At 45.4% G+C, this 14,178-nt stretch overlaps 1 protein-coding gene across 1 annotated transcript in view; it reads left to right on the top strand.

The window, feature by feature from the left end:
- The window catches only part of SARDH (sarcosine dehydrogenase), a 46,738-nt gene that overhangs the window by 3,616 nt on the left and 28,944 nt on the right, over window positions 1-14,178 (top strand). Inside the window, exons 3-9 of the mRNA XM_083423526.1 lie at window positions 626-950; window positions 2,799-2,977; window positions 3,196-3,375; window positions 3,565-3,688; window positions 4,143-4,243; window positions 6,477-6,581; window positions 7,298-7,427. Of these exons, the coding sequence (XP_083279652.1) occupies window positions 632-950; window positions 2,799-2,977; window positions 3,196-3,375; window positions 3,565-3,688; window positions 4,143-4,243; window positions 6,477-6,581; window positions 7,298-7,427 (1,138 nt within the window). The 5' untranslated portion in view covers window positions 626-631. The remainder of the gene's footprint in view (window positions 1-625; window positions 951-2,798; window positions 2,978-3,195; window positions 3,376-3,564; window positions 3,689-4,142; window positions 4,244-6,476; window positions 6,582-7,297; window positions 7,428-14,178) is intronic.

Genomic DNA, 14,178 nt, shown 5'->3' with positions numbered 1-14,178 from the left:
TCCTCTGCTTCCTTCAGACTCTCTGGCTTGAAGTTCAGATGAAGGAAAGACACACCCAAAGACCTGACCCTCCAGCAACTAGAACCACCCTTCCACACACCCCTCCCCGCAACCCTGCTATCCAAAATTGAATTGCCCCAGGGCTTGGCCAAATGAAGACACTTAATTAAGAGGTGTCTATTACAATATGAGTTGAAACATGAATATGAGTTTAGTTGCCTTATTTATAGTTCATTTAATATGGAGCAGTGTTTTTGAGAATGTGTTCTGGGGGATTCAGGGGTTTTTCTTAAGCTTGCTGGGATTCCTCAGAGAGAAACAGAGGTGCAGCTGGGTAATTTTAGGCTGTATGATTTTATAGCACCCCAACCCTTTAAATGACCATGAGAATGAATTAAGTGGAAAAGCACTCAAGTTGAAGTTTCTCTTCTTCCTCCTCTCCATCACCTTTCCTTTACAACTGCTTCTAACACCCTCATCACTACAGGAAGAAAGCAGTGTTCGCTTCTGCTACCCAGAGGCTAAACACGTTGACTTGGGAATGATAAGCACCCATTTGTTAAAGAGAAGGATTTTGACTCCATAGATTGGCGAGTTGCATCAGCACCTTTTCTTTCTTCTCCAGATCGCCATGGCCACCTTGAAGCAGGCATTTCGAATTGCCTCTTCCTTCCAACCGCCATGTCCCTGGCGACACATACGACTCTTTAGCAGCAGGACGACAGGCCAGCAGACCGAAAAGAGTGTCCCTTATCAGAAGACCTTGAAGGAAGAGGCCCCTCAGGGTCAAGGGCCCACCAAGCCAGTCCCAGCATCTGCTGATGTGGTGGTGGTGGGCGGAGGCAGCTTGGGGTGCCAGACCACCTATCATCTTGCCAAGATGGGGGTGACTAATGTTGTCTTACTGGAGAGGGACCGCTTGACCTCAGGGACCACCTGGCACACAGCAGGTAAAGGGAAAGGGGAAATAAATGCAATTAGATTGCTGGAGAGGCCTGTGGAGGCTCTGTCTGCTGGCTGTGCCAGAGATTATGATGATGATTTGTTATATTTCTGATATGACCTGAAGGAGCGTCTCCATCTCTGTCATTCTGCCTGGACATCGAAGTCCTGCCCTGAGGGCCTTCTGGCAGTTCCCTCACTGTGAGAAGTGAGGTTACAGGGAACCAGGCAGAGGGCCTTCTCAGTAGTGGTGCCCACCCTGTGGAGCGCCTTCCCATCAGATGTCAAGGAAGTAAACAACTGACTTTTAGAAGACATCTGAAGGCAAAAACGTCCCTGGAAAGGGAAGTTTTTAATGTTTGATGTTTTATTACAGGGGTCAGCAAACTTTTTCAGCAGAGGGCCAGCCCACTGTTCCTCAGACTGGACTATATCAGGGCCCGGACTATGTTTTGAAAAAAAATATGAATGAATTCCTATGCCCCACAAATAACCCAGAGAATAAAAGCACACATTCTACTCATGTAAAAGCACGCTGATTCTTGGATTGTTCACGGGCCAGATTTAGAAGGTGATTGGGCTAGATCTGGCCAGTTTGCCTACCCATGTTTTATTATGTTTTCATATCTACTGGAAGCTGCTCACAGTGGGGCAACCCAGTCAGACGGGTGGTGTACATTCATTCATTCATTTACAGTATTTGTAGCCTGCTCTTCAATCTTAGAGAGGGGAATGAAGTAATAAACATAAACAGAAAAACAACAATTTTCAAAAATTACCCCCCCAAAAGCCCCCATGGGTCCGATAAACAACTTAATGAATCTGTCATAAAGTAAAAACAAACAAAACAAAACTACAATGTAAAAAAACATCCGACAAAAGCTCGATGATTCAGCCATAAAGAAGGCAAAAACTACAATGCAAAAACTACAATGAAAAAAAATAAAGCTTCCAATATTTATTCATTTGTTTTATCAAATTTCTGCCGCGCTTTTTCTCCAAGGAGCTTAGGTTGATGTTCACACGCCTCTGCACCACCCCCTCTATTTTATCCTCACAGCGACCCTGATGCCAAGTGCATCTCTGTGGGGGAGGCAGCGCTGCAGCTTAGGGTCTGCTGCAGAGAATGCCTGAATTTCAGAGCGTAAGTAGAACTTTGCTGGATCAGGCCAATGGCCCAAGTAGTCCAGCATCCTGTTTTCACAGTTGCCAACCAGATGCCTGTGCAGGTCCTGGAAGCAACAGCACTCTGCCCATGTGCAGTTCTTAGCAACTGGTATTTGGAGGTGCACCACCTCTGTCAGTGGAGGCAGAACATAGACGTCATGGCTAGTAGCCATTGGTAGCTGCCTCCTCCTCCATTAATTTGTCGAATCCTGTTTTCAAGCTATCCAAGTTGATGGCCATTTCTGCCTCCTGCAGGAGGGATGGCAGCAGCAGTTGTTATTTTCTGACGAATTTCATCCCTGTGGTCGTAGAGGATGCTCCCCTCTCCTGGCAGAGACAAGAGATCCTGATCGCTGATAGTTTATGCATGCCTTAAATGTGGCACAGTGTCCAATTTCCCCTGCTCATTGAAGAACAGGGATGCCAGAAAATTCTGATGGAAACAGGAATGGGGAAATGGTCAATGTTGCCTTACTTGCCCCATGTCTGGAACAAAAACAGATCCAGCAAATATAAATTGGTATTCGCAAATATAAATCGGTATTGTTGACTTCGGTTTGCAAACTGAACCATTGTGGAATGGAAACAGTGCTTCGTGTGCCAAACCACTGGAACCACAATGGAAACTGACGCTTTCTTGCATCCATATTGAATAATAGTTTACCTCCTTCCCTTCCTGTCTTGCTTAGGCCTGCTGTGGCAATTGCGCCCCAGTGATGTGGAGGTTGAACTGTTGGCTCATACTCGTACTGTCGTTAGCCAGGACCTAGAGCAGGAGACAGGTCTCCACACGGGATGGATTCAAAATGGTGGCCTCTTCATTGCCTCTAACAAGCAAAGATTGGACGAATACAAAAGGCTCATGTCTGTAAGTAGAAAATGTCCTAGCTGGTTCCTCTCCTCTGTTGAGGAGGGAGGGCCTGAGGAGCTAATTCTGTCCCATTTCAGGTCCTGCTTGCAGGTTTCCCATTGGGGCATTTAGTTGGCTGCTGTGAGGACAGAACTAGATAGATCTCTGCTTGATCCACTAGTCAGTCTCTTGGATGTTGTTTTGTGAGACACTTGTTCTCTTGATATGCTTTCTAGCTAGGTAAAGTTTATGGTATTGAATCGTATGTCCTGTCGCCTGGGGAAACAAAAGACTTGTATCCCTTGATGAACGTGGATGACCTCTATGGCACGCTCTACGTCCCCAAGGATGGCACGATGGATCCTGCTGGGACCTGTACGACCCTCGCCCGGGCAGCCACCGCCCGAGGAGCTCTGGTGAGTCACAAGGGCCATGAAGCTCACTGGGTGACCTTGGGCCAGTAATTGTCTCTTAACCTACCTCACAGGGTTGTTGTGAGGATAAAATGGAGAGGGAGAGAACTGTGTATGCCTCCTTGAAGAAGGGTGGGGTTTAAGTGCAGGAGAGAAAAACATGCAGCTTCTTTGTCACTTTGCTTTGTCTAGGTGATTGAGAATTGCCCTGTGATAGGCATTGAATTAAGGGAGGATGATATGGGAACCCGACGGGTAGCAGCTGTAGTGACAGACCATGGAACCATCCAGACTCCCTGCGTGGTGAACTGCATGGGTAAGAAAAATGTCTCCTGTCCCCATATTCTAGAACCACAATCCATTGGGGTTCCTTCTATCTTGGTCCATCTCACCTAGCATTGTCTACGTTGACTAGCAACAGCTTTCCAGGGTTTCAGACAGCGGAGCTCTCCCAGCCCTATCTGGAGATGCCATTACGGACTGAATTGGAGACCTTCTGTATGCAAGGCAGATGCTCTGCCAGTGTGCTGCCTTATCCTGAGTTAGACCATTAGTCCTTCTAGCTTCTACACTGCCTGGTAGCTGCTCTCCAGGGTTTCAGATGGAGACTTTCCCAGTACTAGCTGAGTCTTCTTCATGCAAAGAGCTATGGCCTTTGTCAAGCAAACCAGAAGCTGATGTGAGCTCAGTGCATCAACGAGTCCTTCCCACCCCAAAGGCATCCCTGATTGCTGTCACCATCCAATGGTAGATCTTCCTTCTCCCAACAGGTGTGTGGGCCCAATCCTTGGGGAAGATGGCCGGTGTTAATGTGCCGCTTGTGGCAATGCACCATGCGTATGTCGTCACAGAGAGGATAGAAGGGATCCAGGTTAGTGGATTGCAGATACTAGTTTTTAATCCAATGCTTTCTAATTTCCTTAGTTTCTCTCTCTTGTGTGTACCACAGCATTACCCTTTGTTGAAGATTGCTCATGGTTTATATTGATTGAAGAGTGTGATATAAATATTGTGTTTTATCCAACCAGTCATATGCAGAGTAGAACCACTGAAATTATTAGACATTATTGTGGATTACTGCCTAGCAAAATGCTAGGGGAGATTAGGTGATTTTTGTTTTAACCTATCCTAAAACTGTAACAGTTACCCCTGCAAGAAAACCACTGCATCTATTTTTCTGAAATTTGGTGGTATCTGTGCCTCTGGAAGGGACAATCTTGCCTGCAAATTTCATCCAATTCTGCTGAAAAATTTTTTAATGTTCGTGGGTGTGGTGGTGTGTGTGCATAATCTGCAATTTGATGGGGTTACACCAAGCTTGCAAATTTTGTCCTGTGGTAAGAAGAATAGCTGCAGTTTCCCACCCCCCACAATCCACCTCCCTCCAATAATGAATAGTGGGGAAATGAAACAGGCTCAGACAGACCCCAAGCTGAGCTGAGCAGCCAATGAAGCACCTTCTATGGAGTTGGGCTTTTTTACAAAGCCCCAAATCAGGGTCTGCACTGAATTTTGTGATGGGTGCCTGCCTGTAATTTTTAGGCAGTCTCGAGAAGGTTTATTCCTCAAATTGCCACTAGATGTCCTTCTAAGACCCTCTAATGCAGCCCAGGAGAGGCTAGTGCTTTGCTTCAGTGATTGCGGTGGAAGACGTCTCAGATCCTTTAGTGGCCGGTTGGGGTGTGTGTGTGTCCTTTTCTTCTTCACCAAATCGCTTTGTAGTGTAGCCGATGTAGGATCCTATGCTCCTTACTTTACTCTAGCTCCTCCAGGGGCCACTTGGTGAGCTTAATCAGATGTCTATTACTTTGGTTGCTACCACTATCACGACCACTAATTTTGTATCTTGCCTTTCCTCCCAAAGGAGTCCAGGGCAGCAAACACATCAGTACCTATATCATTAAAAATGCTTTTGCAAAAACAGTTCAAAGCAATAACATTATCTAAACTAGTGATTTCAGCATTTGCAGGGGGCACATGGTCTCATCCGGCTGCCCCACATATCTGCCTGGCAGCCCCATTCTGCATTAGCTGTACACCCCAGATTGCCTTCAAGGGCAGCCCCACATACACATACAGTGCACTCTGGTAGTATGGATGGGAGGTCACCAGAGCACCAGGCAAGGCCTAAGACACATGACACAATTATTAAGGTTAATGGGCTAATTAAGGCCACAACTTTATTGGTTACAGGTGATGAGCAGTATTGGCTTTGGTCCCAGCTGGTCCCAGTTGGAGGCAGCAAAAGAGGGAGATCCCAGGTCACGCCTGCGTTAAATAGGGCAGGCCACTCCCCCGAGCAAGCTGATTGGCTGTCCAGGGGGTGACACGGCTGGTGATTCCCTCTATCGTGCGGAGGCTGAGCGCCAGCTGCCACGCGCGTGGTGGGGGCGTGAACCCCCAACACCACCTCCTTTTGCAGGGCAGAAGTGGCCTTGCTCCAGCTTTACCATGGGGTCTACATCTACCCTAAAACATCCCCATGAATCAAGAGCTTCTGGAGTGAGACTCTGGGGTGTCAAAGGGGAGAGATCGGTCAGGGGACAGAGCACATGGAAAGCCTGGCAGGATGACAATGCAAGCCCACTGAATCTAGCATCCTGTTCTTGCCATAGCCAAGCATCCTCACTACAAAACTAACAATATACATACAGTGCTTCTGTTGAAATCAGACAGCACCTATGATTCTGATATTTCATCACCCGTTGAAAGCATTCCCCCCCCCCCCACAACTGATTTTAGGTAATTAATTTAATTCATTGATGGCTGTTTGGTCTGCATTTTATGATTTTATAATTTTACAAAGTTGCGATTTTGCTGTACATCGCCATAATGTATATTGTCATTTATAAACAATCTATAAATCAATCAATCCAGGAGCAGGAAAAAAAACATACATTCTGCTAACAGAGCTCTTAAAATCACAGTAGGCCTTGAAATGATTGTAAAGCACCCAGGAAAATAAAAATAAGAAAGGTTGGGCACCAGGTGACTAAGGTACACAGTTAAAAACAAACAAACAAGCAAACACTGTGTGTGTGTATATGTGAACATGCTGTGTCTTCCCCCAGATTTGTTAGTTTTTCCTCTTTGGGTATTTTTAGAACATGCCAAATGTTCGAGATCATGACACCTCCGTGTATCTGCGTCTCCAAGGCGATGCCCTTTCTGTGGGCGGATATGAGTCAAATCCCATCTTCTGGGAGGAGGTGAGTGGTGTTCATAAGGAATTTAAAAAAGCACAGCACTGCATGAGGCTGGGAAGAGAGAAGTGTGTGTGTGTGTGTGTGTGTGTGTGTGTTGAACAAGGTGCTTAAAACACTACATTTTACAAGCCCAGACGACTTTGAAATCAGGGATGTTTCTGGAGGATTTTGAAGGCCCCACCTTGGTCTACCTTGAAGAGGTGTCGTTAAAATTCCAGGGCGTGTGAACTAGTCCCTGCTTAAGAAAGCTGTGTGTGAACTCTTGCACAGATATTGGAGCCCCTCCTTGAGGTGGAGAAAGGGATTGCAGCACTGTCACCTGTGATGGGCAGGCAGTGTGGACCTAGTATGAATAAGAACATAAGAAGAGCCTTCTGTATCAGGCCAGTGGCCCACCTAGTCCAGCATCCTGTTCGAATGACCAAGTGGGAAACCCACAAGCAGGTTCTGAGCACAAGAGCCCTCTTCCCCTCCAGTGGTTTCCAGCAACAGGTATTCAGAAGTGTTTTTGCCTCTATTCACGGAGGCAGAGCATAGCAATCATAGCTAGTAGCCCTCAATAGCTCTCTCCTTCCTGAAATGAAGGACATGGGCTTCTGTCTTGACCAAAGCAGGACAGCATTGGACTGGCAATCACAGCTGTCCAATAATGAATCTCCAACTTTGAAAACTTCTTGAGGGGGAAGAACATTTGGAAATGAGCATGCTGGCTCTTTCAGGTGCTGGACAAGTTTGCTTTTGGCCTCTTCGATCTGGATTGGGATGTGTTTACACAGCACATTGAAGGCGCCATCAACCGAGTTCCAGTGCTGGAGAAAACCGGAATCAAATCCACAGTCTGTGGCCCAGGTAAGGATATTCCAGGCCTATAAAAGCATGGCACAGGTTCTAGAGGCAGTCTGCAACCCTAACCCCATTTACCTGAGAAAAAGACCCTTGAATCTAATAGCACTTTATTCTCATTAGTTGTAGTCAGGAGTTGACTGCTAGTTTTGGATAGAAGCAAAAGACCTTCATTGCTCAACCCTCATCTCATTTTAATCAATGGTCTATCCAGGTCAGACCCATTTGGTCCACCTAGCTCAATATTGTGGACACTGACTGGCAGTGTCTTTCCAGGGTTTCAGGAAGGGAATTTCTCCCAGCCCTACCAGGAGATGGCAGGGAATGAACCTGGGGCCTTCTTGCAAGCAGGATTCTAGTCCTTGTGGTTTCTGGATAAAGGGCTGGATTAAATAGGAATGCAGAGAGGTGCCTTGTCTGCCTTGCTCAGTGTTGTCAACACTGACTGGCAGCCGGTCTCTCTGTGGTACCTGCCTAGGCTATCCCAGCCCCACCAGGAAATACTGCAGAGGCTTGAACCTAGGACCTTCCACATGCAAAGCAGATGCTCTACCAGTGAGCCACGACCTTTGAGAGGCAAAAGGCAAGCTGACATTCATTGAAATCCCATATACAAAAGCTGCCCAACCTGGCAGTTGAATCTTATCTTAGCATCCTCTGCTGCAGCTGAGACTAATTTAGGAGGTACAGGACAGGCTGCATGAAGCACATGTGCCCAGCTCTGCCATCTCGCCAACAGGGACTTAAGATGAGACACTTCATTCCATTCTGCATGGTATTCATTGCCTGCAGACCCATTTCCACTTCACTGCAGTTTTACCTTCCACCAAAACCAGTATTATTTATGCTGCTGTCTACTGCGGGCAAAATGATGTAACTTTCATAATAACTTATGTCTACTCTGGTGTCATTATTTTATTCCAACACCTCCATTTCAGCGAAAAAGGAAACACTATACAAACAAGAGGAAGGGGGAAAGTGCATTTTATTTGATATAAATAAATAAATAAAAAGTTTTATTTATTACATTTCTATGCCTCCTTTTCCTTCAAGGAGCTCAGGGTAGTTTACATGGTGTCTCCCCCCCCCATTTTATCCTCACAACAACCCTGTGAGGTAGGTTAGGCTGAGAGAGTGAGCTTTGTGACTAAGTGGGGATTCAAACCCAGGTCTCCCAGGTTATAATCCAACACTCTAACCATTGCACCATATCGTTGGCTGGCTGAAAGCAGCAGCAGCAGCAGCACCTAATACCAACCCCATTTGCTGGAATGATTTCTGTTCCAAACATGGGATGAATAAGCAATTTATGCTCCAGTTTCCATTTTTGTTGGAATTTTATGACATCCCTCTCTGCCACCTTTCCACCTGGGGCATCTTCCTCCCTCGGTCTCCTGGAGAGGCTGGCCCAGGGAGTGAGAAAAGAAGTTAAAGCTTCCTAGCTTTAACTAGGGAATAGGACTGGAAGGGTTTAAATGACTGTTGCCCTGGGCTAGGAGTTAGGTAAAAGAAAAAGCTGATTTCAAAACTCAAGAGGGTGGTGACAAAAGGGGGAGAGAGGTTCTCAGAGTAGAAGAATGTCACAATTGCTAGTCCTAAAGGTGGCACCAGAGTTCTGTTTTCTTGGCAGCCAAATTAGCTAGAGAAAGTAGAGATAGTTGCCAGGCTACATTAGTCAGGCGGCATTTGCCTGGAACTCTTATTTATATACAGTTTGCTATCCATTTTCATAAACCAAACCAAACAGGATCTTGAACCAAAGAGTTTGCAGTCTAATGGGGAGAAGGAAAACTTCTATCACACCAACACTATCCATCTAATGCACTGTGACATGGCATTAAAGAATCAAGAGTTCTGTAGTTTGTTAATAATAATAATAATAAAATGTATTATTTGTACCCTGCCCATCTGGCTGGGTTTCCCCAGCCACTCTGGGAGGCTTCCAACAAGGATTAAAAATATATCAAATGTCACACATTAAAAACTTCCCTGAACAGGGCTGCCTTCAGATGTCTTCTAAATGTCAGGTAGTTGTTTATCTCTTTGACATCTGATGGGAGGGTGTTCCTCAGGGCGGGTGCCACTACTGAGAAGGCCCTCTGCCTGGTTCCCTGTAGCTTTGCTTATCGCAGTGAGGGAACCACCAGAAGGCCCTCAGCGCTGGACCTCAGTGTCCGGGCAGAACAATGGGGGTGGAGAAGCTCCTTCAGGTATACTGGACCGAGGCCATTTAGGGCTTTAAAGGTCAACACCAACACTTTGAACTGTGCTTAGAGTTGCTAAGAGACTCCTATTATCTTCAGAGAGCTAAAATTTTCAGAATGACTTAACAACCCCTCTTCACAGGAAACTCTGGGAACTATTGCTCTGTGAGGGGAGTTGGGGCTGCCCAGGCACCCTTAATGAATGGCAGTTCCTAGAATTCTTCTGGGGAAGCCACGGCCATTTAATGTAGTACTGTAGTGCTTTACATGTATGCTGTGAATATGGCCATAATTGTTCAGTAGTGGTAGGGTGTAAGATTCCTAGCAAATTTCAAAAGCCTGCTCTTGGATCTTACAACCATCCAAGCTGGTGGCCACCATTGCTCTGGTGGGACTGAATTCCATAGTTTAACTATATGGTGCATGAAAAATGTTGTTGTTGTTGCTGCTGCTGCTGCTGTTCTTTCTTTAGTCTGCAAACAATGTATAAATTTCAATTTTAAAAAATTGTTTTGACATTTGATTTCCACTGAAATTTACATAAATGGTTGTGTAGGGTATGTAAATACCAGTGTAAGCTGCGTAAGGACACGGGTGGCGCTGTGGACTTGCCAAGGACTTGCCAATCAGAAGGTCAGTGGTTCGAATCCCCACGATGGGGTGAGCTCCTGTTGCTCAGTCCCTGCTCCTGCCAACCTAGCAGTTCGAAAGCACATCAAAGTGCAAGTAGATAAATAGGTACCGCTCCGGCGGCTTAGTCACATGACCCGGAAGCTGTACGCTGGCTCCCTTGGCCAATAAAGCGAGATGAGCGCCACAAACCCAGAGTCGGCCACGACTGGACCTAACGGTCAGGGGTCCCTTTATCTTTACCTTTAAGCTGCATAACTCGTGTTAAATTGCAGACAGAGAGACAGATAATGGAGCATTTGGCAGTTGCTGAGCTGCAGGGGAATGGAAACAGTGCTGATTGTGACAGGTAGCAATCGCTACCTTCGTAACATATGGATGTTGGTGATCTGATACTAAGTAAAAGCGAAACTAAAGAAGTGCCATGGTCAGATCACTTTCTGGTGCAACTGGACTTCTCCACGACCCTTCCCCTCTGCAGGGAGGTGGGACCAATTTGGATGGTCCGCCCCTGCCACTTAATGGATCCAAATGGTTTCCAGAGAGTGGTAGGGGATGCTTTATCCATTTTTTTTAAAAAAAAATTATTCAAAATTATAACAAGACATATTATCCAAAAACATATCATCCTTGTCCCCCCCCCCAATTTTTCCTCCCTCCCCCCCTCCCACACAAAACCCACCCACCCCACCCCACTTCCCTCAGTTCCAGTCTTTGGTTTCTCTAAGAATGCTGTTTTCTGCATGTTACAAACTTGTATAGATCCTCAAACTATTTAGCTGATTATTATCAATAAAAGGTTTGTGAATGTTTATTCAAAACCTGCCAAGGAGTCCAGTTCGCTTTGTTGCGTCTTCAGATACTTTGTAAAGGATTCCCATTCATCCTTAAAGTCACAGTTATCTTTGTCCCGTAGCTTATATGTCAGTTTTGCCAGTTCTGCATAGTTCAGCAATTTTTCTTGCCATGATCCTTTAGTTGGGGTTTCTTCAGTCTGCCATCCTTGTGCTACCAAAACTCTTGCGGCCGTTGTTGCATACATGAAGATGTTTTTCAACTTTTTTGGCAGGTCTTTCCCTACAATCCCCAACAAAAATGCCTCGGGTTTTTAAACAAATGTTAAATGGAACATTTTCTTCAATTCGTTGTATATCATTTCCCAAAATTTTTTAATTACCTTACAATCCCACCACATATGATAAAATGTCCCCTCATTTTCCTTACACTTCCAACATATATTTGAACTAGTTTTGCTTTATCCCATATTGATGGCCTTTCAGCTGATTCCCTGGTGGCCTACTGTAATGTGGAGTTAACCAGGACTATTGACTGTTTGGCTCCAAAGTGCCCTCTCCAATTGCATGGAGCCCGGACAGCCTTATGGTTTTCCATGAATCTGAGGGCAATGAAACAATCGGTGAGATGGTTAGAGCGCCAGTGGCAGATAACTCATTCCGAAGCTGACCGGACACGGGCTAGAGCTCAATGTCAAGCCTACCAAGTGGCGGTAGCGACGGCGAAGAAGATTTTCTTCACCGCCTCTATTGCATCTTATAACAACAACAACAATTTATTATTTATACCCCGCCCATCTGGCTGGGTCCCCCCAGCCACTCTGGGCAGCTTCCAGGTCAGTGGGAATAATTTTATTCATTTTATTTATTATTATTATTATTATTATTATTATTATTATTATTTTATTATATCCCATCATTTGCTCCCCAAGGAGCTCAAAGAGGTGCACATGTTTCTCGTCCTCATTTAATCCCCACAATGACCCTGTGAGGTATGTCAGGCTGAAAGGCAGCAACTGGCTCCCAAGGTCATAGCCAGTGAGCCTCATGGCCAAGTGGGGGATTTGAATCCGTGGTCTCTGACTGGTCCTACTCCAACACTCTAACCACTGCACCACACTGACTCTTTTGATGAAGGGTGGTATATAATTATGATTGATGATGACAATGATGATGATTATATTTAGGTACATTAAACAGATTGTGGGAAGAGAAAGGGAGCTTGGCTGAACTCTTCGGGGATTGAACTGCAGCGTTTCAGGGCACTGCTATGATACATATTTAATTTCATAAAAATTATGTATGACTTGTTTGTTAAAAATCAAACATCAAAGCAGTTTACACAGGGAGTAAATTGATGAAAGCAGTTAAAAACATCCCTATGAAACGTTGAAAAAAATTAAAATCAGCAAAGAGCTAAAAACAGATTAAACCACATGCCAACATTTTACATATCTGAGTAGGCTTGCCTAAGCAAAATATGTTTTTAGCAGGTGCCGAAAAGAGTGCATTGGAGGTCAACAAGCAGGGAGTTCCATGGTGTGGTTGCTTTCACATAACACCCTCCCCCCAAAAAAGAAACATGTGCAAAAGAATGTGTAGAAATTCCCCCTTGACTGACTCTTCTACCCCCACCCCCACAAACTGAACAAAACAAAACAGGGGAACGGCACATCAGGGCCCTTTATTTAATTTGAAATATTTATCCCTTTCTATCTCTCTCTCCACCTACCATCCCATACCTTGTTGACATTTATGAAACTTTGACAGCAGAAATCGGTTCAGCTTTTTACTAATATATAAAATACCTCTCTTTCCCCTGATGATAATAATAAAAAAATAAATATCAGCTACAGGGAGAATACACGATGGTAATTTATTGGAATGCGTGGGCTGGAAGTGAGAGAAAGATGACTGTTATATATTTATATATATAAAGTAATCATTTTGAAGCCAGGAATAGCCCCTTAAGTATTTTCAGCTCAATTAGGGTAGTTTTGAGAGAACTGTTCTTAAGGAGGATGCTTCTTCTTCAGTGCTCTGATTCACCTTCCACAATTTTGGAAATAATTGGAGTGCATGAAAGGATGACTAAGAACAGGGAAGGCCAATGGCAATTTTGCTGGCAGAGGGCAAAAAGCCAATGACTTCTCTTCCCTGGGTTCTTCTTAAACCTTGTTGAAATGAGTGCTGACCCAGTTGCCAATCATATTATTTCAGGGCCAACCTAGGACACTGGTGAACCTCAGGTCAGTGGGAATATTTGGCCCCAAAACCTTCCATAGAATCTTGGAATTGTAGGGTTGGGAGGGACCCCAAGGATCATGCAGTCCAGCTCCCTGCACCACAAGAAACAAAGCTCAAGAATCACTGACAGGTGGCCACCCACCCTTTGCTTAAAGGTAAAGGTAAAGGGACCCCTGACCGTTAGGTCCAGTCATGACCAACTCTGGGGTTACGGCGCTCATCTTGCTTTATTGGCTGAGGGAGCCGGCGTACAGCTTCTGGGTCATGTGGCCAGCAGGACTAAGCCGCTTCTGGCGAACCAGAGCAGCACACGGACCGAGCAATGGGAGCTCACCCTGTCGTGGGGATTCAAACTGCCAACCTTCTGATTGGCAAGTCCTAGGCTCCGTGGTTTAACCCACAGCGCCACCCGCGTCTCACCCTTTGCTTACAAGCCTCCAATGAAGGAGATAGTCAAGCACCTTTCAAAGGAGTCCGTTCCACTGTTACCATCAGGATGTTCTTTCTAATGCTTCACCATTTGGCCTGACAAGCTGTTTCTCCTAAGTCACACCCAGTTGCTCCATACCAGATGTCAAGTGAGCTCCTGAAGTTCCTTGACTGAAGTGCGCTGCCCTGTCTACCAGCTGATGGGTGGGAACAGCACATCTTGCTTCAGAAACATCAAGCAGTTTCATAGTAGCCTGCTTTTGGTATAGCAGGCGTGTTAAAATTTTGGTTACACCAAGAGCTTTGAATGTGTTATTGATGTAACTGCCCTCTCCCCGCTTTTTGTCTATGCTTTAATGTTTTTAACCTGTCTTCTGTGGGGATTGCAAAAATGAAGAACAGGCTGCTAAATCACAGCAGTGGCCCATCTACTCCAGCATCCTGTTCTCACAG

This window comes from Podarcis tiliguerta (assembly GCF_965153285.1).
Source record: "Podarcis tiliguerta genome assembly, chromosome: Z".
Lineage (NCBI taxonomy): Eukaryota > Metazoa > Chordata > Lepidosauria > Squamata > Lacertidae > Podarcis > Podarcis tiliguerta.
Note: the sequence above shows the minus strand (reverse complement) of the source record. Positions and strands in the feature narration are given on the sequence as shown.